Source organism: Tiliqua scincoides, chromosome 2 (assembly GCF_035046505.1).
Source record: "Tiliqua scincoides isolate rTilSci1 chromosome 2, rTilSci1.hap2, whole genome shotgun sequence".
Lineage (NCBI taxonomy): Eukaryota > Metazoa > Chordata > Lepidosauria > Squamata > Scincidae > Tiliqua > Tiliqua scincoides.
The window spans coordinates 106,276,563-106,304,511 of NC_089822.1; the positions used below are offsets into that span (position 1 = coordinate 106,276,563).

The 27,949-nt window shown below is 43.3% G+C and overlaps 1 protein-coding gene across 3 annotated transcripts in view; it reads left to right on the forward strand.

Moving 5' to 3' along the window:
• Positions 1-8,557: 8,557 nt before the first annotated feature.
• Positions 8,558-27,949, forward strand: part of GSK3B (glycogen synthase kinase 3 beta) — a 131,258-nt gene continuing 111,866 nt past the window's right edge. For all 3 annotated transcript variants that reach the window (XM_066614637.1, XM_066614638.1, XM_066614640.1), the window contains exon 1: positions 8,558-9,815. In XM_066614637.1, coding sequence (XP_066470734.1) covers positions 9,728-9,815 — 88 coding nt within the window. In that variant the 5' untranslated portion in view covers positions 8,558-9,727. The remainder of the gene's footprint in view (positions 9,816-27,949) is intronic.

A 27,949-nucleotide genomic window follows, 5' to 3' on the forward strand; every position in this document is an offset into this window, starting at 1 on the left:
TACGACAAGTACAGCCAAACTGAGGGCCTATTCTTATCCCCAGCCAGTTTATCCACATTTTTTTTTACTTAATCTACTGGATTTTAATCCAGTGAATTTTTTTACAAATCCACTTATCCACAGACCAACTACACATTGAGTAAAGAAATATTTTCTTTTGTATGTCCTAACTCTCCCAACACTCAATTTTAGTGGATGTCCCCTGGTTCTGGTGTTGTGTGAGAGTGTAAAGAGCATCTCTCTATCCACTCTGTCCATCCCCTGCATAATTTTCTATGTCTCAGTCAGGCCCCCCTCAGGCGCCTCTTTTCTAGGCCGAAGAGGCCCAAACGCCGTAGCCTTTCCTCATAAGGAAGGTGCCCCAGCCCCGCAATCATCTTAGTCGCTCTCTTTTGCACCTTTTCCATTTCCACTATGTCCTTTTTGAGATGTGGTGACCAGAACTGGACACATATACAATAATGTATTTAAAATGGAAAACAATAAAAAAAATCTTTAAAGGAACATTTGTTCCCTTAACTTGTGTCAAGCCCCTACTTGTGTCCATACCAGCTAAATCACTGGTCCAGAACCAAGTAGCCCTGTGCAGGGATGACAGACCCAGGATGGGGGGTAGGGTACCATCCCTTCCACCATCCCCTCTACTGGGCCTGAACTGCCCCCTCCCCCTCCCTGAAACACTCCTGCCTCCATTCTGCTCTTCCTCACCTCCCTGCCACTGAGTGCAGCACTTACCTGTCCCAGTGGCCATCCAGTGGGATAAGGCACCCATGTAATCGTGCAGGCCTTCCCGTTGGTGCCGCTTACTCCCTGGGTGTCAAAGCGCTTTATGGTGCTATTATGATATCCATCTCAGTGCCAGCAATGGCTCAGCATAGGATTGGCCTATTTTTTACACACACTATAAATCAGTATCTAACAATGTCTTTCTAGGACTCAGAGCCTAGAGTCCTAGCATTCACAGTGCTTAGTTGGTTTTGTGATATGTTTGTTGATGTTAAGAAAAAGAGTTCTATAGTACCTTAAAGGGTAACACGTTCATTTCAGCTATTTCAGTTACTACAAGATGGTTGTTTTTGTTGTAACAGAATTAAAACAATTATATACCCTAGAAGATCTATAGCACAGATACTCAAGAAAATATGCACTCGAGCAATTTCAAACTGGAGTGCACACACTCCAAAAGTGTGCGAGCGCCTGCAGGGCGTCCCAGGTCAGGGAAAGGGAGAGTGAAGCGATCTGCTCTGCCTCCGCAAAAGCGGAAGTGGAGCACGATCGCCCCACTCTCCCTTTCCCTGACCTGGGGAACCCTGCAGGTGCTCGTGCAGGGCTCCCCGCACACAGGGACAGCTGCTGCAGGGACTGGAGGGTGCACCCCAGTCCCTCCAGCCCCGTCAAAAGGGAAAGCGGAGCGATTGTGCTCCGCTTCCGGTTTTGCGGAGCGGGGCGTGATTGCTCCGCTTTCACTTTTCCTGACCTGGGGAGCCCTGCCGAAGGTTGCGCAGGGCTCCCCGCACCCCCAGGAGGCTGCAGGAGGCTTGGGCAAGTGCATCCTGCAGATTGCGCTGCTGCCTTTCCCCTGTCTCCTGGCTGCCCCCGCCCCTTAAGGGGGCAGAGGCCAGGACCCACAGGCTGGGGCATCATGATGCCTCAGTTTGAATACCACTGACTTAATGAGCTGATCCAGGTTTTTGAAAAAGAGCTTTGAAAACAGATAGTCTATATTGCCATCTAGTGGCAAAATAATGGAAAAAAATCACAATATGCAAAAATGGATGCAAATAATTTATTAACCGCTAAAATGTTGTTAGGACACAAACGGAAGTTAAAAGTAACAAGAGAAGCAATGCACCGAGGAAAAATTGCAGCGTTGCCGTAGCGGCCAAACTGAGCATGCACAGAGACTGACTGGCACCCAAGCCATGCGTGGCCAGCAACCAAACCATGCATGCACAGCAACCAACTTGGCAACTGAATCATGCATGTCTAGCAACTGAGCTGTTCCGGCACAGAGACTGACAACAACTGAAGCATGTGTGTCCACTAAGGCCAGCACACCCAACACATATAGCACCATCCCACGCATGGTTACACAGGTAAGTCCCACAGGAGCAGGTAGGTGTGTCTTGTGCTATAATTTCCTGTCATGTGATGATGGATGCCCAGCTGCCAGGTGGGAGATGTGCAATGGGGACAGGTGAGGGACCCAAGGAGCCCCAGCAGCAAGAGCCAATTAAATCCAGATGGAGGAAGGGTGGGACTTAAGTGTGTGATAGGTGTGACTGCAATTTGCAGCAGATGTCACAATCCTAATGGCCCTATAAATGGGCACTTGACAAGAGCATCTGGGGTGGGGAGGGGTGTGAGGCACAATGATTCCACCCCATGCACACCTGCCCTGTCCCAGGCCCTGGCAAACTGGTTTCAGTCATGCCCTCCCCATCCAGGCCATGCCATAGTCTATTGTGGGCACATGTCCCCCAAAGCAGTTTACTCATATGGTGGCAGTCTCTGAAGGTGGGCCACCCTGCCCACTCCCAGATCTGCAGCATCTCTGTGTATAAGATGGGTGGCCTGTGACTGGGGTACCCATGGGAGTAGCAGTAGGCCAACTCCTTGTGAAATGCTGCTTTGATGGCCTTCCACTAGCCCTGCAGCCGCCCCATGAAGCTCCCATAGCTATGGAGCTCTATAGCCTGACCCACTTCCCACCAGACTGTGAAGTTGGGAGCCATGGTGCTGCCCACCACCCTTGCATGGGACCCAATGGCCTCTGGTGCCCAAAACTGTTGCTGGGCAGCTCCAGCAGCCACTTTGCACAGGTACGTGTGTCTCTATGTAAAGAATTTATATCCTGCCTTTCCCATGCTGAAGCAAATACTCAAGGAGGCTCATAAAGTTGCATATTAAAATGTACAATTTATACAGAGAATAAAATTAATAAAGAACAATAAAACCATTAGGGTGGCAACTATTTGGCACAGAGAGAACCAAAAAACTATTACAAGGCCACAGAAGGCAGACATCAACCCATCAACTAAACACCAGATGAAACAGAAGTGTTTTGAGCCCTCAAAAAAAGCCACAAGGAAGGGGTATTAATTCCCCTGGTAGGGAATTCCATAATTGTGGTACCACTACTCAAATTCATGCCGCCATCCCTCTAACTTGGGACAAAGGTAGTACTTGTAGGAGAGCTCCCTTACAAGATCTCTGAGGGCCAGCTGGAATGTATGGGGGAAGACAGTCCTTCTGATAACCTGGACCTAAACCATGAAAAGCTTTAATTGTACCAGACCTTGAATTGTGTCTGAAAACGAATGGGCAGTCAGTGCAGTTGCCAAAGCAGTAGTTCAACAGAATCACGCCTTCTTGCTCCAGAAACCACCTGGGCTGCTGCATATTGCAATTTCCGATCTGTTTTTGAGGGCAGCCCCACACAGAGCATGTTAGAGTAATTGAGGGCCCAATCCTATCCAATTTTCCAGTGCCGGTGCAGCTGTGCCAATGGTGCATGCACTGCATGTTGTGGAGGGGCAGCAGTCACAGAGGCCTCCTTAAGGTATGGGAACATTTGTTCCTTTACCTTGGGGCTGCATCGGTGCTGGAAAATTGGATAGGATTGGGCCCTCAGTCTTGAAATCACTAAGGCATGGATAACTGTGGTCAGGTCCTATCGACTCCAGTATAGCTGCAGCTGGTGCACCAGCCAAAGTTGGGCAAACATACCCCTAGCTTCTGCTGCCACCTGGCTCTCTAGGGAGAGCTGTGAGTCCAGGAGCACTCACAATCTGTGCACCCACTCCTGCAGAGGGAGTGCAACCCTATTCAGAGTTGGCAGGTGACTCAGTAACTGCATCAAGAATTTCCTGACCAGGAGGGCCTCTGTCTTTTCTGGATTCAGTCTATTGGCCCTCATTCAGTTGACCCCAACTGCCTCCAGAGATCATTCCAGGACTTCTACAGCTTCTTTGGAACAAGATGGTAAAGAGAAAGAGTTGGGTATCATCAGAATACTGGTAGCACCCGACTCCAAATCCCCAGATGATCTTCCCCAGTGGTTTCATGTAGATATTTAAAAGCATGGGGGACAGACTAGAACCCTGTAGAACCACTGTGTAAAGCTCAGAGCAGGTGGACTCCAGCATCACAATCTGGGACCTGTCAGCCAAGAAAGAGTGGAAGGAGTGGAACCATCACAAAGCAGTGCCCCAAGGCCCAACTTGGCCAGCCATCCCAGATATCCCAGAAGGATATCATGGTCAATGGTATCGAAAGCTGCTGAGAGGTTCAACAGGACCAGCAAGGCTGCACTCCTGCCTAGTCCCCAGTGAAGATGGATGATCTTCACCATCAGGCAGCCAAGATTGTCTTTGTCTCAAAGCCAAACTGAAAGGGGCCCAATTAATCTGTCTCATTTAGGATCCCCTAGAGCTGAGACATCACTACCCATTCAATAACCTTAGCCAAGACAGTTGTGTGCCTGCCATAGACTGTGACAGGGCAAAAGCCCCAGGCGCTGCCTGCTGGCACCCCATGGAAGCCTCTCTGAGGCTCCCGACGGGGGCGGAAACAGTGCTTCTGGTTTGTTGGAAGCACAGTTTAAAGCTCTGGGGAACCTCACAGAGGTTTCCCCGGTGTGGGAAGAAGTTGCGCAAGGCTTTGTGCGCCTCTGGTGAGTAGGGGGGTGGATTTCTGCCCGTGGGGGGGGCGGCAATCCACTTTCTGCCTGCGTGGGGCGGCGATCGCTCCGCATCCACTTTCCCTGCTGTGGGGAGCCCTGCCAGAAGTTGCACTGGGCTCCCCGCACCCCGGGGAGGCTGCAGGAGGCTTGGGTAAGTGCACCCAAGCCCCTGCAGCCCCCTGAGTGGCGCGATCCTGGGAACTGCGCTGCTGCCTTCCCCCCCATCTCTAGGCTGCCCCTGCCCCTTAAGGGTAAATTCTTACCCTTATTTGGTCAAGATCAGCTAATACTACTGATTATAGAATAGAATACTCTTATCCCATGTCTACTACATTTTCTAAGGAGATTTTGAAAAGAGATTAAGAGAATTATACTCAAAGATGATGAACACTATATCAATACCCTCTCTAGAGGGGTTCACCAACTCACTGGCTAGTTTCAGTTGGCTTATTAAGGCCTTTTCTATTTAGATCAGATTTAGGCTAGATTTTAAAGTCTAGGTTTGTTTTTTAATTATAATTTTTAAGAAACTACACATCACAAAGGCAATTACTATATCTTAAGTAGATGATGAAATGGTTGGCCAGCTGAGTGATGATGGAGGAAGGCTCATGCTGATCCTGACATAGGTAAGAATTTATCTTTGAGAGTATTTTATGATGATGTGACCAGCAAAAAAGGCTTATTTTTTGTCATTTTGTGTGTGCAGAGAGTCATCCAGCTGAACTGTCTGAAGTGCCTTTTATATCCTGGCCCATGGGGAGAAATTAAAGATACTTTGGTGGTTCACTTTGATCAATTTCCTAAAACATTGCAGTTAAATTGCTTGCATACACCACAACTTAGACTCCATGATGGCAGTTCTTGGTGAGGTATCTCTTTTTTGTAGATTTGGGGTTTTTAGTTTTTTTACAAAACAAGTGCAAAAAGCTGTGTTATGTGTTTATTTTGTTATAACTGAAAAAATCACACCTCTACATATGAAAAGGTTCTGTCTTTCTGTCTCACTGATAACCTTCCCAGTAGTTAGATGCTATCTCAGAGTTCATGGAGGGATGTCTCAAAATGCAGATAATACCCAATGTCATCCATTCCATCTCATGCTAAGGAGACTCTGGAGATTCTGCACCAGTGTTTGGAGTTGGTAAAGGGCTGGATAAACATGAAAAAGCTGAAATTAAATCCAGGAAAGACATATTTTCCTGTTGACACAGCTACAGTCCCCCTGAAGGATCTGTTGCTGCTAGTTTATAATTTTTGTCTTTTTAATGTTGTATTGAGTAGATTTTTAATGTTTATGGTTATTGAGATTTTATGCTGTAAGCTGCTTTAAATGCCCTTTGGGAAGATAAAGTGGGATAGAAGGTTAGTAAATAAAATTTTAGGAGTTGTCTTGGACACAGCCTTGAACCTGAATATGCAGGTTCTGTGCAGTGTCCCTCACTCCATTGAATTCTCTGCTGTGAGAGGTGCTGCAGACACCTATGAAGCTGATGTTTTGGTGGTTGGTTAAGCCTATAATTCTCTGCACACTTTTGTGGGAGTAAATCCCATTGAACACAATGGGACTTACATCTCAGTAGACCTGCATCAGATTGGGCTGAAAACTTCTTTCAGCTGGCCTTTGGTACTGCGTGGTGCTTGATATATTTAAGATACTGTTGGGTTTAAAAAAAGAATTTTGTCACTTTGTCTTTTTTCAGTATTTTGATCTCTTATGCTTATGCACCAAAACATTAGTTTTATTGCAAGCCACCCTGAATCTCTTAGAGGAGAATGGTGGGGGGGGGGGATACATTTTATAAATATACCTGTTATGATGGAGGACGAAAGCTCATGGTGATCCTGACCAAACATGGGTAAAAATGGTATCTTTGAGTTTATTACTCTATGGCAGTGGTTTCCAATGTTTTTTCACTTGTGTATCTTTTGGCAGCCCATTTCTATAAACTGCGCCCCTCATATTAGCAAAATGTTTGTAATTAATAAAGGCTGCAATCCTAACCAAACTTTCCTGAGAGTAAGCTCCATTGAACAAAATAGGATTTACTTCTGAGTAGATCTGGTTAGGATTGTGCCCATAGTTGCTGCTGTTTCACATTTATGTTTTCAACTACAGATCTTGATCTGATAGATGCTACATGAATTGAGGACCAGAAACTAGCAATTGTTGGGGCTTTCACAGCCAGCTAGCTGCCTTCCTTCCTGCCTTGCCAGCCCCACAAGGCATTCTAATACAGTTTCTGCCTTTTCCCACCATTATTCAATGCTTTTTCAAGTCCTGGTAAGTACTCATGGGCTACACATTTCCCAGGTTAGGAACCACTGCTCTAGGGTGATGGGGTCAGCAGCAATGAAGGCTGATGCTGAAACGGAAGAATGGGGAAGGGCTGCTTTTATGTCCATAGATAGGATTACCAGATACAAAGAGGTTGACAGACTCCCTCTACCTTTGACCACTGTAAAGCAGAGGGAATTTTGACTTAATGTGCAAGGACTTAAAAAGCTGTAGCTGCCAAAATTCCCTCTTCTATACAATGGTGAAAGGCAGAGTCATTCTGTCACCTTTGCAACTGGTCACCCCAACCACAGACTTGAGCTGTGATTCTATGCACACTTTCCTGAGAGTAAACCCCACTGAAGAGAATGGGACTTGTTTCTGAGTAGATAAGCACAGGAGTGGGCTCTTAGGTGACTAGGTATACCTTTTTGGACTAATCCAACAGAGCTCACTTTATTTAAAGCTCGATAACTTCACAGAAGAGGCAGCAGCAGCAAGGAGGTCTCTGTGCACAGCTGGTAGTGTCAGCCCAATCCTATGCATGCCTATTCAGAAGTCAGTTCCATTGCAGTCAATGGGGCTTACTCCCAGGTAAGAGGGGCTAGGATGGCAGCCTGAGAGCCCCATCCTGTGCATGTCTACTAAGAAGTAAGTCCCACAGTAGTCAATGGGGCTTACTCCCAGGTAAGTAGGGCTAGGATGGCAGCCTGAGAGCCCCAGCCTGTGCATGTCTACTCAGAAGTAAATCCCATTAGAATCAATGGGGCTTACTCCCAGGTAAGAGTGGCTGGGATGGCAGCCTCTAGTAGCCCAGTGGCAGCGCTGCGTGTGGCCTGCCTCTGAGTGCCACTGGGGGGAAGGGCGGGCACCGGCTGGAGACGGACTGCGGGGCTGGCGAGGGACCCACCTTCGACAGGCCTCCTCAGGCGAGTCGTCACCGTCTCCCTTTCCGCAGCTGAGGCCTCTGCCTCTGCGGCGCTGCCTGCTGGGAGGGGCTCCGCTAGAGGAGAGACGAAGGAACTGCAGTCTGCCTCGAAGGGCGGGGCCAGCGTATTTGCATACGAGGAAGCCTTCCGCGACCGGCTAAGGCGAAAGCGGGCGCGCCCCTGCCCCCCTCACCTCGACGCCTCCTCCAATAAAAACCCGCGTTTCAGTCAAAACCCGGCTGCGCGTTGAGTCGGAGAGCGCAATTGGCTAGCGCTCCAGGCCGCCTCATCACCACCCTCCAATCATATTACAGCTGTTCAGGAGCTACGCACCAATCGCAGCTTAGACAGTTCAGTAGCCCCACCTCCAGGGAGGTGCCCAGCAGGCCAAGAAAAAAAAACCTTGTGACTTTTCCTTTCTGTGCTCAGCCAAGAAGGGTGTAGCGAGCCCCACCCACTTTAAGCCCGCCCCCGTGAAGTGGGGTACATCCGTTTGTCCCATTGGCCACTGCTCTGAGGCAGAGGCTTGTCATTGGATCCCAAGAGACAGGGAGGGAGTGAAGGTTGGCTGCCTTTTCTTATCTCTCCCACGATTGGCTCGCAGGCGTCGCGTGGAGCGTTTCTCTCGCGGCCGCCGATTGGTCCGCCGATGTAGGGCGAGGAGAAGGTTTCGGGGCGACGGTCGTTCCGGATTGGCCTTCCGAGCGCGCTCGGTTCTGGCGGAATTCGGGCTCTCGGGTCGGCATTCACGGAGGGCGCTTAGCGGGGTTGCGTAAGCGTCAGTGCGGCTTTTTCTTCAGAGGGACGCGAGCGCAGCAATTCCACTCGGCTCCGGCGGGATGGGGCGTTCGGTGCAGCGACGTCTGCGGGGGGCGTCTCATCGCGCGCTGTGAGGCCGCCGTAGGAGAGGAGGCGAAGGAGCCGCGGCAGCCGCTTCCGTAGCGGACAAAGGAACTCGGCGAGGAGGAGGAGGGGCCAAGCAACGCAGCGCAGCGCGACCCGCCGCCGCTCCGAGAGCGCCGCAGCTGGCCGAGGGAGGCAGGAGGGGCAGCAGCGGTAGCGCCATGGCCCGCCCCGCCGCCCGAGCCGCCCGCCAACCGCACTGCAGCGCCCTCCGCCAGAGCCGCCTCTTCGGACGCCGCCTGCCCGCCCTGTGGGCGCTATGAGGAGGAGCGCCGGGCCCGAGCCGTCCCTGCGCTGAGGAGACACACGAGCGGCTGAGGAGGATCGCGCCGCCCGCCCGCTTGCCTGCGCGGCCTGCCGCCGCCCCTGCTCCTCGCAGCAGCCTCGTCGGGGCTCCTCTTCGCCCTCAGGCGCCGCAGCCTTCCTCCGCGGCCTGCTCCTGAGGGAGCCTTGCCGCCGCGAGGGCTGGTCGACCCTCCTTCGCCGGGTCTCCTCAGCCCCGGTGACCGCCGCGCCCCCCAGGAAGAAGGAGCCCGCCCGCCCGCCCGCCGTCGCCTCCTCATGTGACTGACTCCCTGCCGCGGAAGGCGAGCAGCGGCAGCGAAAGAAGCTCGGCCCTCGCCTCTCCTCTCGCTCCCTTCCCACCCCTGCGCCTGGAGAGGGGCAAGGGGTGGGTGCCGACCGCGCGAGGCCGGGTGGAGGCGGCCCCTGGCTCATGGGAGAGGGGAGGAGGACCAAGGGGATGGCGGCCCTCTCGCTCTAGAGCCCAGTGAAGGAAGGAAGGGGGCGCAGACTCCGGGAAGGAGGGGGGCAGGCGGTGGGGCTGGAGGACTCGACACGCTTCCTTGTTCGCTCTGCCACCTGAGAGGAAGAAACAGGAAGGGAAGCGAGGAGGAGGAGGAGGAAGAAGGAAGACCATAAGAAATTGAAACCATGTCAGGGCGGCCCAGGACCACCTCTTTTGCAGAGAGCTGCAAACCGGTGCAGCAGCCTTCAGCCTTCGGCAGCATGAAAGTTAGCAGTGAGTATTGATTTCATAAACCCCCCCAACACCTCCTTTATGTGGCTTCTCTCACAGCCCAATCCTAGGCATGTCTACTCAGAAGTAAGTCCCACTACAGGCAGTGAGGCTTACTCCCAGGTAAGTGTGCGTAGGATTGTAGCCTTCATTAAAACATCAGGTTTCTTAATGGAAATCTGTGATTATTTCTTTCTCCTGCAACTGGGTCTCTCTCTAAGAAGTGAGGCCTTGGGTTGTTGCTGGCTGTGCATAACACAGCTTCCTTTCTTTCCTGTGCCCCCTTCTCCTCTCAGTAGGCCTATCCTGTAACTTGTATTTTTAAGAGAAAAATCAAGACGTTATTCACTGCATTTTATCTAAAGTATATGAATGGTAATGCTTCTGGAGCATACTACATATAAGGAGGGTTTTTTTGTGTATGGAGGAAGATGTGCCTCCTCTTGCACATCCTGTCAGATATTTTGTGTGTGGTACTTGATTTGTACAGTAGCTTTTGTTGGGAATACATCTGTAGTTTGATTTATCTCCTTTGTTCCCACAGTCCTTAAGAGGTTACTTGGTAACAGTTAAAATCTATGCTTCATAATCTCCTTAATATGGTTAATTTTTTAAATTTTTAGTATAATGAGTGCTTTTAAGGGATTGTGTTAACTTGGTTCTCTTAGAAAATGAGTTTTCACAGTCTTAGGGTTTTGGGGGAATGCCTTTCAAAGAGACCTATGGTTCTGTTCTATTCCAGACAGTATTGCACGTATCTGAAACAAACGGATTTCATCTGGTATATTAATATTTACATCACAAAATAAAGGTTTTTGTGATGTACTTACAATTTTCAGTTTGTTAATCAAAATGTGTTTGATGTTGGAAAATTCCTACTCATTCTGAAATCTGTTCTATTCACGTTCTGAAAAAATTGAATGAGCTGTGGATATAATTTTGTATTCATAAAGCACTTTAGTATTGTTGGTTTCTTTTAGCGCATCAGATTTCTGATAAGTCTTTAAATTGATTGCACTTTGAAAGATATTTTGTGTTTATATGCTACTTCTAAGACTCTTGCTTGGAATTATATGTGAACATGCAGTAAAAGGGTTTGCTTTTACTTGTGTTAAGGGTTACTGGTGCCTGTGAGAAATATGGCAGAACCTTTACCCTTTGTTTTCTATTTTATTATGCATATTTATATGCTACTTTGCATCAAGAAAGTTTCCAAAGCAGGTTACATTTGGAAGGGAATGTGATGGTTCCCTGTCCCTATGGGCTCACAGAAAAATACAGAGCAAGCAAAAATGCATGGAAGTCACTAAAAACAGTTGGGAGAGAAATTGTGCTGGGATAAATTGAGATGGTTACTCTCACTTGTTAAATATAAGAGAATCATAACTAATTGGTTTGGGGACAGTGGACTGTAAGAAGCCAGTGGTATCTATGACTGACCAAGCCCTAGTGTATTGTAGCTGCCAGGCCTTGACAACTCCTGTTTTTGAAGTTCCAGGCAACAAGCAAGATGTGTTTTATTGAGCCCCCTGGCTCATTATGCTTACCTGGATTTATGGGTTCAAGTTCTGTGTTGCCATAGCTGTATGCTTAGACTGTCACTAGTACTTGTGAAAAATCAGTATTTGTTGTACTTTGAATACCATACAGTTTGTCATTGCTACTGACTATGATTTTATTCAAGAAATAGTGTACAAAATACCACAATGTACACATGCTCTCATGTGAGTTTTCATGTGGGGTAAGATGGTTGAGGAGTTGCAGCCAATCCCTGCAAGCTCTGTGCTCTGCATCACTTAAGTGGCTTTCTGACAATGCAGCATATTAAAGGTTTGAGTGAGTTTATAATTCGGGGGTTGTGCTAGGTTTTAACATTAATTGATCAGGCATCCTGATTTATTTTTGGAGCAAATTAAAGTTGATCACAGAACTTAAGACCTTATAAAACTGAATTGCTACCAACTAGATTGGAGAGACGAAATATTGATCTTTTTAATACTTATTGTATTTTTTCACTTGAAATTTGTGGACTTCATGATACTGAATACCGTATGTAATGTATGGACTTTGAAAACTGCTATATCAATAAATATGCATTACTGCACTGAAAGTAATGGTTAAGATGGAACTACATATAAGACAGACATGGAGCTTCCAACTTGGCCCTGTAAAGGTAACATAGGCCAGTGTATGTGGCATGTGCTGGAGAGACTTGACCCCATACCAATTGCTCTCCCATCCTTATTTTTCTTCCTAGGCAGTTTTTGAGATTCACCAGGGTAGAACTTGGGAGGAGGTGTGTGGGTAGAATAAATTATTGCCTTCCCTCCTGATTCTCCTCTACAAATGCCCATACCCTATCTCATTGTTATTAGCTGGTAAGCAGGTGTATAACTTGTAGTTCTACCCTTGATCAGTCAAATATTTTAATTTATTGACTATTTGGAGTTGTGATGTTAAGTAGAATTCTTAGAGGCTCCCTTTCTTAGTGTTTGCTGAAGTAGATTGGTTCATCTATAATATGTTTCTATTGATAAAGGAAGTTCTTAAATGCATACTGGTTTTATATGTCTGGTCCTGTAAAAGAAGGGAAAGGGAATGACTGGCAAGAACCTAACTTAAGCATCATACAATTACAGGTGGGCATCACAAATTTTATTGTACAGTACAGGAGATTTTGCAGGTTGTTGGGTCTTACCTCCTAATAAATCGGGACTTGTAGTTTTCTAAATTGTTAAGGCTAGATATTTATCGTAATTTATTTTGTATCTCTAGTCTTGCTTATCTGAAAGAATCCATAGAATTTTAAATAAGGTGACATTGACATAAATCTTTTAAAATCTATTGGCTAGTTGGTTTGTGCACCTGGCAGTTGGTAATTTGTTTCCTCCATGTGGAACTAGTAAGTGGTTTTCTCCATGTGGAAATAATAAATGACCTTACAGCTAGAGAAGTAATTCATATCAAATTTTGACATATTCCCAGATCTGATTGGACGAGGGTCCTGGGACTTGGGTTTGACTTCAGGAGAAGTTGGTTACCTCCACTTTTGGATGACAGCCTCATGAATACTAGGATGGCAGCTCCTTGCTTGCCCAGTGATTATTTGTCAGGCTGGTAAAAGCATAGTATGTTTTGACCTGTCCACTTCATTTAAAATTTTTGCTTCTTGAAAGGAATAAAACAACTCTTTGTTTTCTACAACTGCCTTTCCAATCTACATGCTGTTTTTGCCTTATCTATTTCCCTGTGGTGCATCTATCTTGGCTTTTCTTTCTAATAGCCCTCTATTTTCCAACATTTAAAAAAAATCTTCATCAGTTAATCGTTCTTCTATTTTGTTTAAATCTTATATTGTTTAAATACAGAATGTAGTGATTTGGAAGTACACCAAGTCTGCTCTGTATGATATGTAGCTTTTCTTACCTTCATAAATACTTGTATGAAGCTTGCCATCTTGTCTGGAACTAGGTATTTAAGAAACCTAATCAGACCATTCTAATTTTTATAGTGTACATGGACCAGTGCACGAATTGTTGAGCATAATTGTAATATAGTACAAAGTCTCAATGTATGCATGAAAACTCTTGGTTAATCTGATGCTTGTCAGATAACAAATAGATCAGGAAATCCATAGAATTCAATTTCATGCCCAAATTTGCTGATTGTTACTGATCCCTGAATGTTTCCACATTTTTTTCCAAGAACCAAACATAGTGATCTTTTTAGCAGTCTATTAATATGAGTCATTTCTGAATTGGTGTATGACTAAATGAATATAATGACAATGGGGATAAGTTTCTCAGTGATACCATACTGTGTTGAACGTATTATGTATTTTGGGTATTGGTGACTTGAAGAGTTCAAGGTAAGCTTAAGGTAAAAACTAATTCAAAAATAAGAACTGCAAATGTATAGATTTATTGTTTTAAGAACAGTTCTAAATGAGGAGTGAAAGCATGAGACTTTTGCAAGAAGTACGCTAAAAATGTCCATAGTGTGATTTTTATATGGTAGTCTGAATATGCATTGGCACAACGAAGATTGACAAGTCATTAAAACATACATACTGCCTGTGGCAGAAAAGCCTTTCACAAACTTGTGTACCAATGCACAGCTTCCTCAAGAAACCGTGGACCATGTAGCTATGAGAAATGGCAGGTGGATATCATTGTATATAACCACAGACCAGGGGAACTATAATCCTGGCAAAACTTGCATTCTTAATCCACGTAGAAGCTGTTAATATAATATGTTAACGGTACTGAAGAAAATTGGAAATGTCATAGTCTACCTTTTCCCTTTGATCACTCAGGTATAGTAGTGTTTAGAGTACAGTTGCTTAATGACAGGGATGTGTTCCTGCACCCCCACTGTCAAGTGAAGTTTAACATTAAGTGAAGCCCCTGAAGCCAAGGGGAGTTGTGTTCCCCTTGCCTCCGGAGGCTTTTCTGAGCCTTGCAGAGGCAGCATGCATCCGTGCACTGCCTCTACAGGGCTCAGAATGGCCAAAACCAGCAAAAAGATGTGACTTCTGGTTTCCTCGGGAAACCAGAAGTGATGTTTTTCCGCCTTATAAGGTATTGGAGGCCAAGGGAAGCCCTCCTCTCAGCTTCGGAGGCTTGGAGGTGTGAATAGGGACCAGTGATGGCCGTCTCATATGCGACCCATCGCTGGTTGGAACATCTCTAAGCAATGTTCACTTATACAGTATAAGAATCCATAATGTCTCTCTATGGAACAACATAATTTCTATGTTATGTATCATTAATCTTGGTGTATTGCATATTATGTCTTCTAGACCATGTATATAGTAATGTTGCAGTATGTAAAATGTTGGTTAACACACAAGATTTCTTGTCACTCTTCTCATTGGGTGGCTGAATGAAAAGTGTTTCTCTCCTCTATCTTGTATGGGATGAACTTAGATAGAATTCTTTCTCAAATTAGAAAATATTGTGAGTGCAGGTTCATTTATGTCTGACTCACTCTCCTTAGCCTCATTCTTTCTTTCGTTTGGGTTATGAGGTAGACTTGTTGTCCTTTCCAATCAATAAGTAGTTGTATGAGCTCTGTGTTGATGATACTGATGGTTAATGAGACAATTCCTAAAGACATGCTTATTGTACTCTAGAATAGATGCTATCCTTGATCTTAGCCATTAGTCCCAGAAGAAGTCATCACAGGACATGAAATTCCTATCTCTTCTTTTGTTTTGCCTCTATCAGAGAGGATGGTGTATGTATGCATTCAAGTGCATACAAGAGGGAAAACAAAATCTGGTTGACTTAACTATTGAAACTTTTTCTCTTTGACCTTTGCCTGTCATGCTTGATCTTGCCAAAACTCTGCTGTGAAAGACACATATTGCTTTCTGCAATTGGACAATGCGATTCCATGTCTAAAATCTCTGCACAGACTTTCATTCTGCCATCCTGCACAAACCCCTTGTTCCTTACTGATTAAATAGCTGTGTTTTCTACCCTCATTTCCCATTATTTTTGTTTCTGTGATGGTCACTTTTCCAACTCTTTCTCCTTCAATTCTCGCAAAGCAGGTTTTAAATTGGCAAGAAAACAAGCTTATTGAAATTTTTTATATAAAAGAGCATAGTAGTTAGTTGATAAGTAGGTAGAATCATAAATATTTATAATTAGAATATTGCTTCTTAGCCAACTGCAGAGATCAGGTAATTTAGGCATAAGAGAGAATCAGTGGATGATACCTGTGATGTCTTTCCAATCAGTAACATTCAGTATTGAGCTATAAACACAAGTACATGAACTACCTATGCTGTATCATGTCCAACAAGGACATATTCCCTATACTTTTTTCTGTACAGCGAAAAGCAATCTTCCATAAATTCACAAGAGGATCATAAATCAGCTTAAAGCTTTTAGCTGTTTATATTAATATATACTATCTGAATTGTTCAACTTTTATTAGAGTATTTTATTTTTTGTATAAGGTAAGTTGCATTGAGGGCTCCTTTGGGGACCCAAAAGCAGGATAGAACTCTCCAGTTAAATTAAGTTCAGATTTAGGTTGACAAGATTATTGTTCAAAAACAAACTTTTTAGAACTGAAGCTGAAAAATAAAATTATGAATTTAGGTTTTTTTAAAATGTCCTATGTTTGTACAACCTGACACAGTCTACTGTCTAAATGGCATTACCCCTGGAAATTTCCCCTGGAAATGCCATTTCTAAACTTTCTACTGGACTACTTTTATTATTCTTCCTCAAAATCAGGCGAACCCATGTCTTTGTTCCTTCACCAGACTATTCATGATTGGTAGGTCATCATAAATATTTATGATTAGGATACAAATTCTGAGACATTTGCATAGGTCATGTAATTTAGATTTAAGAGAGAATCTGTGGGTTTCACCTGGACTGGGGCAAAGGTGGTAGCAGTAATAGGCTTGGGTACTGTATTTCACTCCATGTGTACATGGTACTGGTATTCTCCATCATCTGCATAGTTTGGGTGCAAGACTCATGGAGTTCCCCTGTATGTGTGTGTCAGTACCTCTATCCTCCTGATGCTCTGCTGGCTTTAACCAGCGCTGGACAGATTGTGCTGTTTGTGAAACAAGGCATGAAGTGCAGTTGGACTGTGAATACCAGTTTCATTTGCAGCAAATCTGTAGTTTGTCAGGGGGGAAAAAAAGAGCTCACGGGGGTTCTTCTAAAATGGGTTGACAGGTTCAACCTGTCTTTTCCCCAATAGCAGGCACCTTCTTCCACCTCTCCTAGTCAATGGATACATGCCAGAGAGAAAACACAAAATAAGAGTAACAAAAAAATCTCCATAAGAAGCCAAAATTAACTGAATGTAAGGATTTTTATTGGTGATTGCATATTTTGGTTTTTGTCTTTTGTACACCTGCTTCAAAGTGACTAGGCTGTGTGGTGAAGGTGATAGTGATCCCTCTTCCCTTGATCAAATTGTGGCTTTTGGAAAGCAGGTTGCTGTATGAAAAATAGATTTGGGCAAAAAGAAATGAAGTTCCCAAGATTCTCTGTGCAATTCTTTCTCCTAGTTTTTCCTACTTTTTCATCGGACATGTGAGCACATTGTATCTGGGAAGTTGCTGGTGGAGTTGCCGAATACGCAGATCCTCCTTCCAGCCTTTCAATTATTTTACAGTAAGAACTACTGAATTCTTTGTGGCTGATTTCTGAATACTTTTACAAAGGATAATGCTGTTAACATTTGATTTAGCTAAATTCAGTGGGGGAAGCTGCAGTAGGAAAATATATATCTGTCTGAGCCCATGTTTTGCATGCAGAAAGGTCTGTTAAATCTTTCCAGTTAAAAAGATTAGGTAGTAGTAGGAGATGGGAAGGACCTATGCCTGAAACCATTGAGAGCAAGTCATAGTGAACAATACTAGGCAAGAGGTACTGTGGTCTGACTTGGAATAAGTCAACAGCTTGTGTTAATATGGGAGGAGAAAAATTATGTGGGAAATAACATAAACACTTTTTGGTTGATAGGCTGAAAAAGGCTATTGAATGGAATTATCAGTAGAGGAAACAATTGATTGCCCAAATTAAGTTACAGATTTCTGAAATTACTCTTATATACTGAGCATGTGTATCTTTTCATCACTACTGAGTAATACAATAGCCATTCCATGTTCCTGGAATCCTTTTCCCTGAGTCTTCCATGGGCAGGAATGGGTCATCAGCTGATACTAAATATATTGTAGTATAATTGAACTAAACAACTAATTTCTAGGAATCAGTGGTTGACCTGCGAAACCAAGAAAATGGAATAATTCAAAGCATTTCAGTTCTGCCTAGTTCAAATTTGGTCTTGGAACAACTGTCTTATCTAGTGGCTCATTTTTACATCACTTTGTCTCTCAGATTGGATCCTGTATTGATGCCCCCAAAGATACTGTAGCTAGGATGTGGGAACCATAATTCCAGTTGATGTAGTACTTGGTACAATGGCTGTGAATCCTTTAGATCTCTTTTATTTTTAGATAACAGAAATTGTAGTAGGGAGTTGGTTTGTCTGTAGTCTTGCCAATGTGTCCATGACTTAGAGGATAATGTAATCAGTCTATCTTTTTCAGTGGTATTTATAAATGCTACAGAGATACTTTTTTCTTCACTTGTTTGCTTGGGAAGTAGATAATGCTAAGGGAACTGCGGTAATTAATAAACAATAAATGCTTTCCTCTAGGATGAGCCAGTTCATCCTCTACTTTGAGAAAGTGCAGTTAAGGTAAAAACTGCACTATTGATAACACAGTGTGACGCAAAAATTATGTTGAATTTTTAATGTTCCTTATACAGTTCAGAGGTGCCAATTCCAATGGTAATCTTAATTTTTCCCAGTTTATGCTTTAGAAGGGAAGAGGTGGTATGTGTTTCTGTATAATGATGATTTTGATTACACTGTGTGACAAATTTGAACAATTTTGTGTTTATCTAATTATTTCAATGTTTGTTAATTTTGGTGTGAGGATTTCAAAAATGTCACTTTTTTGCATAACATCAATAGTTTAGCCACAACTTAAGCTCATGCAGTTGTATGATATTATGCGTATTACAGTGTATTGGGCAATAGGATAGCTAAAAAGGTTTTGATGTTACAAAAGAGAATCTCCTCCAAAAGAATGTTATTCTAACAGTCGGGTACAAATATTCTTTCATTTCTGGATTTAGAAGTTTTTATAAAGCTAGTGATGGATTATCTGAATGTATTCATTAAATTAATGAATAGGAATAATTTTGAGAGGGAATTTCTTTTACAATTTGTGCGTTAGTCTACCATATGGGCAGTAGACTTGGGCTAAAGAGAAGTTCATCACATGAAAAAGATAACCACGTTAAAAAACCAACTGTTTAATAGACGATACCATCTTGGGGTGATTATTTAGACCCAAACATCTGGCAGCACTCCTACTATGTAAAACCAAATGTTCAGTGGATAGTATTACCTGGGCTTTTGAATAATTGCATTTGTCTTTATATGCCTATGTTTTTGTACAATCCTCATGGTCTTGAATGTGGCAGCTTCTCTTATATTCAAGAGAACCTATGAATGTGAAAGATTGTTTGTTAGATCCATTCTGATAGTATGTTTGTGAATAGAGAATTGATTACTGGTCTATTTGTTCTGTATTGCAGAAAATTGGGCATTTTGAAATTGATACAAGTTTTCATTTTTTCACTTTGCTCTGCATGTCATAAGTCTGTTCTTAAAGTTTGGGACCTGGATACCTTAAAGATCTGTCAGCCATACTGCTCAGTCATGGTAATCATCCCCTAGGACAAGGGTTCCCAAAGTGTGTATCGCAACACCTTAGGGCATTGCGGTGCACTGACAGGAATGCTGTGGGATGGCCTTGTGGCCCTTCCTGCTTTTTGGATGTTGCGGCACCACCAACTTGGATTTTGTGAGATTTGAGCACTGCCATTTTGGATCTTGTGAGATCCAAGATGGTGGTTCTCAGCTGAGCCAGGCAGAAGAGGTTGCAGGGGTTCCCAGGTAAGTTTGGGAACCATTGCTCTAGGACCATGGCATTTTCTGGTATCTGTTGTTGATACCAGTTGTGTTTGACACCAAAAGTTGCCCTTCTGTTAGGGACTGTTCCAAACTCTTTCAGGTGCTATGTGAAGGCCTGACATTTGTTCTGCTTTCAGGAGATGGTAGTCTTATGGTTATCTGTTGTGGGTTGTAGTTTGTTTTGCTCCCTTTTTAGTGTTCATTTTCATAATTTTTGCTTGTATTGACCATCTTGTGTTGTCAAAGGCAAGAAAGATAGAATATAATGGGCAGGGCCAGAGCCAATCTATAGGCATATGAGTCATGGCAGCCTAAAACAATGCTTATCAGAGTTGCATCCCATATGGAAATAGTCACTGCATGACTTAATATTTTCTGATGAGTAGGTTGAACTGCTGCTTGAGCTCAGAGCGATGATGCAGAAGTTGTGTAAGGAAGCCAGGGGAATGGAAGAGAGAAGTGAGCTGCTCCAGAGGGGAAGGAAACAAACTCTGCTTTGTGTGCTCGAAAAGATCCTTAACTGGTATTGTCCCATAACCTGCCGCAACCTGGTGGTAGCCCTGCAGGGTATAAGTACATATAAATGTTGTATGTAGGAAATAAATCTCAGAACATATAGAAGATCTGAAATGCATCTTTAAGGGAAATTATTTTAAAAAATGAAATCTTTGAAGAGGTAGTCGGTGGTTCATGTTTAAGTCATTCAGAAATATCTGCATATTTGATTCCTTGTTGAGGAGTAATGATGTCCCTTTTAATGAGAGTTTTAAAAAATGCTTTCTTGTGAGGGGGAACTCACTTAGTTCTTGCAAAAACAGTTATGAAGTTGCCATTTATATAAAAATGTCTGGTGCAAGCTTTCATCTTTAGAAGAAATGAGTTAATGTTCTGATTATGCAGGTACAAGAGTAATACTTACGTCAGTAAAGGTTTTTGAATTGAATAACCACTCAGTTGCTCACCAATAACAAATTTCTATTTAAAGTGGTGATGTTTTACTCTTTGTGTTAATTTAGTGTGTTTTACTGTTGTGGGTTTTGAGCATTTCCCCTTTCAGATTTATGATTGCTGATCTGGGTGTCTGGGTTTTGGTACCAAACTGAGATACAATTTGTGTGCCCTGGTGTGACCACTTAGTTCACCTCCTTAACTGAAGCAAAGTCTAAGTATATTCAACTGCAGTTGCTCGTACATATATAGATACACATAGGTATTTGTATACTGCCTTTCTATTTTTTAGGCAGCATTCAAGATGGTTTACACAAACTAGTCTAAACCACCATTTTTCAATGTGGTTTTTTATAATGTGTCCTGGGAAGTTTCACAGACCCCTTAGGCACCAGATGTTACCTTCTCAGTGTGGTTATCTTTTCTGGCTGCATGCCATTGAGCTTTAGCAGGAATTGTAAATCATAAGCCTGGACAGGTCTTCAAGGTTGTTTCTGTCCTTGCTGGCTGGCCTTCACACACTGCTCCACACTCTCATTGCAGTAATCAGCTCATCAGTGATGCCTTCTTGCCTCAACAGGTACAACAGCTTGTCACAGCCTGGCATTCCATCTCCCAACCAGAAACATGACCATGGATTCACCTGCTTAGTTCTTCGGGCAGCTCAGCCACCAGACTACACCTCCTGCCCATATCCATCTCTTGTAACCATTTGTACCTTCACTTTTGACATTTTAAATCAGAGGTTCCCAACTTTTAGAAACTCATGAACTGCTGTAGGAAAATTCAGAATCATTGTAGATCACATGTAATCTCCACCCCATCCCCCTGCACACAAGAATACAATTAAATTTGTAATAATTAGAGAAGATTTATAGAGAAGATTTGTGGATCACTGCTTTTGTTGCTGGCTGCGGGCACCTGTTCTCCATACTTGCTGATGGTCCGTGGGGAAGCATCTTCCAAGCGAGCACTCCCAGGTAGACTACCAGAGAGGGCAGAGAACAGACAGCCCATAGCTGCAGCCAACACTTCAGTGCTTCAGATGAACCATTCTCCACCGTCACTGGTGGCTCATGGGGGGGGGACTGCTTGCTCAGTGAGATGCTGGAATACAAGGCAGTTCTCCCCCCCCACCTGAGACCTCATGGACCACTTCTCAGGGTCTCATAGACACCACAAGTGGTTCACAGACCGTGGGTTGGGAACCAATATATAGATTATAATATCCTGCTGGGCAGCCCAATCCTGAGCTGCCCGGAACGCCCAGGCTCAGCGGCACCGAAAAGGGCTGCAGCTGAATCCTGCGCCTCCTGCTTTACCACGGGAGGCTGCTTGGGAGAAGGGGACTTTCATCCCTTTCCCCTGAGTAAGGTAAGCAGCCCTACAATGGGGCTACTCACTTTACCGTTGGCGGTAGAGTAAAGGTACCCGTGTAGGGCATGTAGTCCTCCACGAGTGCCCTGGATCCTATGGAGCTCAGTTCCATGGATCCTCCTCCACACCCCGGCCCCTCGGCACGCCTCCTCCACACCCCTGCCCCGCCTGCCGTTCTGCAGCTCAGCAGTCTGGGAGACCGCAGAGCCGCAGAACCTGGGCAACCGCCCCGTGGTAGCTTGGCACTGGCTGGCAGTGGGCTAGCGCCGGCGGTGAGCCCCGGCACGTTTGCGACTGTGGTCAGTGGCACGGAGACATGCTGCCGACCACAGGATTGGGTTCTGAGAGAGCTATTTAGACATGAGTCTGGCAAATTGAATTGTAGTCTGATAACTTATGCTGCAATAAATATGTTTAAGGTACTGCAAGAATTTGTATTTGCTGCTACCTCCTTGAAGCTCATATGCTTATGATCTATGAAGTACAGGATACATTGGTATACATAAATGATTAGTAATTTAACCTACTGTAGATACTCACCTATAGTAGTGAAATTTTTGCCAAGTAATCAAGCTCAAATTATGACTTGCCTTATATCTGGGTCAATCAGAGGGCAAAACCTTTCAACTCTGAAAAGTTTCCAAGTGGCAGACAGGTGCCAAGTTTCTCAAGCAGCAGGCAGGCACAGCTCCTTAGAAGCAGTTTAACCTTTTATTCTCCTTCCTTCTGCTGCAACCTGGTTCTGCTTTGCAAATGCTTGCAAAGCAGGTCTGTTTTTTGAAACACCAGAATCTCCTTTCCATCTGAAGCAGGCTACAGTTCAGTGCACCCTTACTTAAGAATAACACCCATGGGAAGCTGTGGGTCTACTTCTGATAAAAAGGGTTGCAAATATCTCATCTCTCTGCTGTGAATTGAATTGCACACTCTCAGTTATGTGTTATGGGTTGTACGTTGTACGAAGAGCTTCTGGCTTAACACACCAGACACCTTAAAGGTGGATTTGATTCCTGGCTCTCCTGCAGTGGTTCCCAACCTTTTTCACTTGCATATCCCTTGGCAGCCCATTTCCATAAATTGTACCCTTCATATTAGCAAAATGTTTGTAATTAATAATACAAGCCCCCATCTCCTCTATGTGAAAGCCCAGACTTCATGTATTCATCACAGTGTTTTCTCTTTTTTTCTGTTTGAAGAACAGAAGACTCTGCCTTTGCACTGTTTTTGCACCAGAAGTGTGCTGAGAAATTCTGGGTGATTACTTTCCATATTATGTTTCAGCTTTTTTACTGTGCTGGTTTTCAATCACTGTTTCATACATGAATTGATGACCAAAAACTAGCTATTGGTGGGGCTTTCACAGCCAACTAGCTACCTCCCTTCCTGCCTTGCTGGTCCTTGCAAGGCATACCTGTCTTGCAAAGCATTCTGGAGCATGACCTGCCTTTTTCTACCATTATTCCATTCTTTTCCAAGTACCCCTAAAGGTCCTGTTGAGTGTCCCTGGGAGTACATGAATACCAGGTTGGGAACCACTGTTTTACTGGTATGTTGTTTATAGTGCACTTACTCTGATAGTGCTTACAAAAAGGTGGTGAAGACCAGAATTTAAAAAGAATAAAAATGTATCTTATGATCTTTTACGATGTTTTTAATAAATTAGAGACTACAGTTCTTAGGTAACAATTAGTGGTGGGTTATTTTTCAGGATCTGGCCTTGAGTAAAATCAAACTATAATCAGACACCCCTAAGAAAACCCCCCGACTTATCTGAGGGTCATAGAAAATTCCATGATTGTTGGCTCAAAACCTGCCCTCGATTTAATCTGTGGGATCGATTTATAGGCGAGTATCTGCAGTAGTTGTATTTGTGGATGGTGATATCTATCAAAACTCTTCAAGATTCCTTATAGCACTTTTTCAAGGTTAATAGTATAAAATGATAAATTAGGACTGCAATCTTAATTGATTTTAATCAAAGTTTTGATTAGATTAAAAATATAGAATAAGTAATCCAAAAAGCAAGCATTTTGTCTCCAATCCTGTTGCTGCTTCTGTTTTTGGAAAAGTGTGGCTTCTGCCTTCTGCTGGGCACCCCTCCTTCTTCTGCTGGGCACCCCTCTTTCACTGGGAAAGTGAAAGATTATACTTAACCTCTTTTGGGGTGCTGTTATATTTCTCTTCACTCACTTTGCCAGGCACTACTCTTAAGTAGAGTGTGATTTTTTTTTTTACTTCAAGTTGCTGGCAGGACGAAGAGGAGTACAAGAGATGCTTGTTCTGCTGCCCCAGACACCTATCCATTGGGAAATGGGAGATTTCCCCAGAAAACCAAGATAATCCCTGTTTCCGATATGCTTGCAAGGTATAATTTATTTTGCTGATAAAGGTCACATAAGTATTAGAAGTTTTATTAGTTGGTTTAGTCTTCTTCAAGAAGATCAGCATGCATGGGATTATCCTATTTTAAGTACACAGGTTGAATTGTTACAGTGACTTGTCCATATGTACTCATTATGCTTCATGGCTGAACTTAGATCTGACCCCAGGCTTCCTCTGTCTTAAACCATTTCTGCCCAACGTTGTTTATAAGCAGCGGACCAAATGTGTAAACCTATGGGCTGGGCAAAAATGGGCTATGTCATGCTGTTGATCCAGTATGCTACTCTGGTGCATAAGATGACTCGTATTATATACTGTTATTAGACAATAGTAATGAATTGGTGCGTAGTTCCATGTGTATATTCATGTTGATGTCACTGAAGAGCCTGTCTCTTACCTACTAACAGCTGTGTCAAGTGAGCGTTATGTACAACTTTGCAAATTAGTAAGACAAAAAACCAGTTTCCTGTTTTGGCCTCTTCTGATTTCATATCTCGTTTTTATAAATCACTATGGTACATTCCTGCCTGATGGGTTTTCTTGATAAGTTGGCTCTTTGCAAATACAGTATTGGAAGGACTAATAAAGAAGTATGGTATGTTCATTACAAGTTGTTCTGGATACAAGACCAGCTGAAACAAAATTCAGTTAAAAACTGGAAAACGTAACTGCTAGTGGTATGATGTCTCCCTGGGACAGTTGTGGAAGTGTAGGAACAAAGCATTTAATTCTGTTCAAAACAGAATTTTGATTTCTGTAAAAAGGGTGAAAGATATCTTGTTTTCTAGCATTTATAGTTATTCTAAAACTGCGAGTTGGGATTAATGGCAAATATCCCCCCAGCCAGGCAGGCTTTATTGCCATAGACTTGACAATCATTGTTAGTGGTCCACGTCAAGGACATTTTTGGATTCTTGCAGGAAGGACAGGAGACTAGGCTTATGTGCAGTTGCTGGGAAGCATCCTCTGTACTTGGGACACACAGAACCAACCCTTATGTGAATTCCTTGAATTTTATGAAGGCATTCCTTAATGTGGCTTTGTTTAGTCTTCCATTCCACCATAGAGGTTTGCAGCTTGAAGTTTATATATTAAAGTTAGATTTTTCTTGGCAGATCAACAACAACAACAACAGTATTTATATACCGCTTTTCAACAAAAAGTTCACAAAGCGGTTTACAGAGAAAAACAAATATCTAATGGCTCCCTGTCCCAAAAGGGCTCACAATCTAAAAAGATGCAAAACAACACCAGCAGGCAGCCACTAGAACAGACAGTGCTGGGGTGAGGTGGGCCAGTTATTCTCCCCCTGCTAAATAAAAGAGGAGCACCCACTTGAAAAAGTGCCTCTTACCCAGTTAGCAGGGGTTTCCTTTTAAGAGATGAATTCTATAGAGAGCCCTCCTATCTTAAGTGGAGAGTTGGAGCAGAATAGGATTGGTTTTGCTTTGGGCTTATGAAGAAAGTTTTTGTGATTTCAAGAAAACCCTATAGAGAAAATCTATAGAGAGCCCTCCTATCTTAAGAAACTCTATAGAGAGCCCTCCTATCTTAAGTGGAGAGTTGGAGCAGAATAGGATTGGTTTTGCTTTGGGCTTATGAAGAAAGTTTTTGTGATTTCAAGAGTGTGAAAGGCAATTTCTACTTTGGCTGACAGTTTTTCTATTTCAAGCAACTGGGAGTTGAGCCTGACCTCCTTGGCCATTTGTCCCAAGATGAGGCATTTAGGCTCATTAAAGGGAGACTTTTGGATACCTATACTTCTAATATCCTACTTGCTGTTAATAAAACCTGTTCACCAGCACATTATCACCTACTGGTCAAAGTGGGGGAAATTCCCAATTATTTTTACATTTTTGGAATGCCCCAAAATTAGAAGGGTTTTTTCTATGGCCCGTTGCAACTCTATTCCATCCACTGTTCTTTGGGGTAGATTTCAAGATATTCCTTTTCAGGAAAGAATCTGTCCTTGCCCCCAGCAAGTTGCAGAAACGTTAGATCACCTCCTTTTTCATTGCCCGCTCCATAGTGTGGCTAGGGGAAAATGCTTAGTTCTCCAATCCTAACTCCTCTTTTGAGGTCTCTGTTATATTGCAATCTTTTTTAGCCTCCACTGACCCTAACACCATTTTCCAGATAGCTACATTTATTTCACAGATAGTGGCGTCCAACTTGAAGCGTGTCCCTACTCCCTGAAGTTCGTGTTTTATAATTGTCAATTTTAGTTTGGTATGCTATGGTTTTCTAGTCAGCTCTTTCAAGTTTTGTTTGTTTGTTTTTTTCTTGTATATGTAAGTGTGTATGTATTGTAACGGTATGCCAATAAAGGTACTGAAACTGAAACTGGAAAGACAGAGTATTACAACTTGCTGTATTTGGTTTTAAAACCTTGGCCTATAGATCTTTAGTTGCCATATTTTATGGATTGTTTTTTAATGAGTATTTATATACAGCTGTTTGATAAAAGTTTACAAATTGATTTACTTAGCAAATGAGTTAGTGTTTCCTGTTCCAAGAGATCTCACCATGCTAAATAAAAGAAAACACTTTAAATTACCTAGTTATCTAGGATTTGTCTGAGATCCCTGCTAGTTGTGGACCAACATTTTATGTCAATGATAATGTAAATAATGATTGACTACGACTGTAGGTGGTTTGTTCTCTGCTCTCTCTGGTAGTCCATGAGGGAATGCTCACTCAGTAGATCATTAGAAGTGATCAAAGACAAACTTTTTTCCCCCCACGGACCACAGGTTGGAACGCATACTATAAGGAGATGGCTAGTTTGAAAGTCACATTTTTTGTTTTCATTTTTGCCTCTGAGATCAAGTGCCTGTACCTTTCCCATTTCCCATTTTATGATTGATGTGTAAAACCATGTGTGTGTTTAAGGTACCTGCTTGTTTCTGTCCTAGCGGAAATCTACACCAGGCTATTGCTATCTAGAGCAAGTATGAAGGAGTGGGGCTTTGCTCTTCTAGTCGCTGTCTACCATTCTGAACAAACCCTGAGATTTTGTGGTTTACTCTATATGGGAGGTGAAATGAGAGACAATACCCCAATTTGGAAGGACAATGGTAAGAAAGGTAATGATTCTACCCTGTGGTGTGTTAAAAGATATCCAAGGTTACATAGAAAAGACACATTCACAGGTTGCGTACCTTGCTGTGTCCCTGCAACTGTCTGGATGGGCCATGATTACTACCTTGCACCACTGCAACCCAGGTGGTAGAAAACCAGGTCTGGAGTTTTAAAGGCAATGACTTTGACCTAAAGAGCTGCTTTTGTCCAAGCCCTTGAGTGTGCCTTAGTGGAATTTTGGCATATTACCTCTTTTGTGCCATATTAAAAATTGATTTTCAAACTTTCCACTGTTTCAAAAGATTTTGGCCATACGTTTGGGGGGAGGAAGCTGTTCCAGAAAGCACAAGTCCAAATCTCTTTTGGGGATGTGGAACTAGTTGTGTGTTTCTTTGGCTACAACTCGGAATTATGTCTAAATCATCATGAAGGAAAATTGCATCAAAAGATGAAATAGTAGTAGCTGAACTATTACTAGTTTGCATCAGTTGATATAAATTAGTCTGTTTTCTAATGCTAGACTTATTAGGAGCAAACAAAATGTCAGTACTTGCAAGGCTTGAAATATGTTTGAATTCAGTTGATTATCATAGTTCAATGCTGCAATGCTTATAGTATTGTTTTGGGCTGTCCCTGCACCCAAGTTCTTTACTGCAGCTTGGTTAATATGGTCAGGCAGGAGCAGATTTCTGACCTTTCTCTTCATTGTTTATTACTCATGGTAATTGCCTGTTGGGTCATCTCTTCCAAGCAAAGACTGGATATTTCTGTGTTTTTTCTTGAGTTATCAGCATATTAATTACCAATCATCTTTTGTTGCT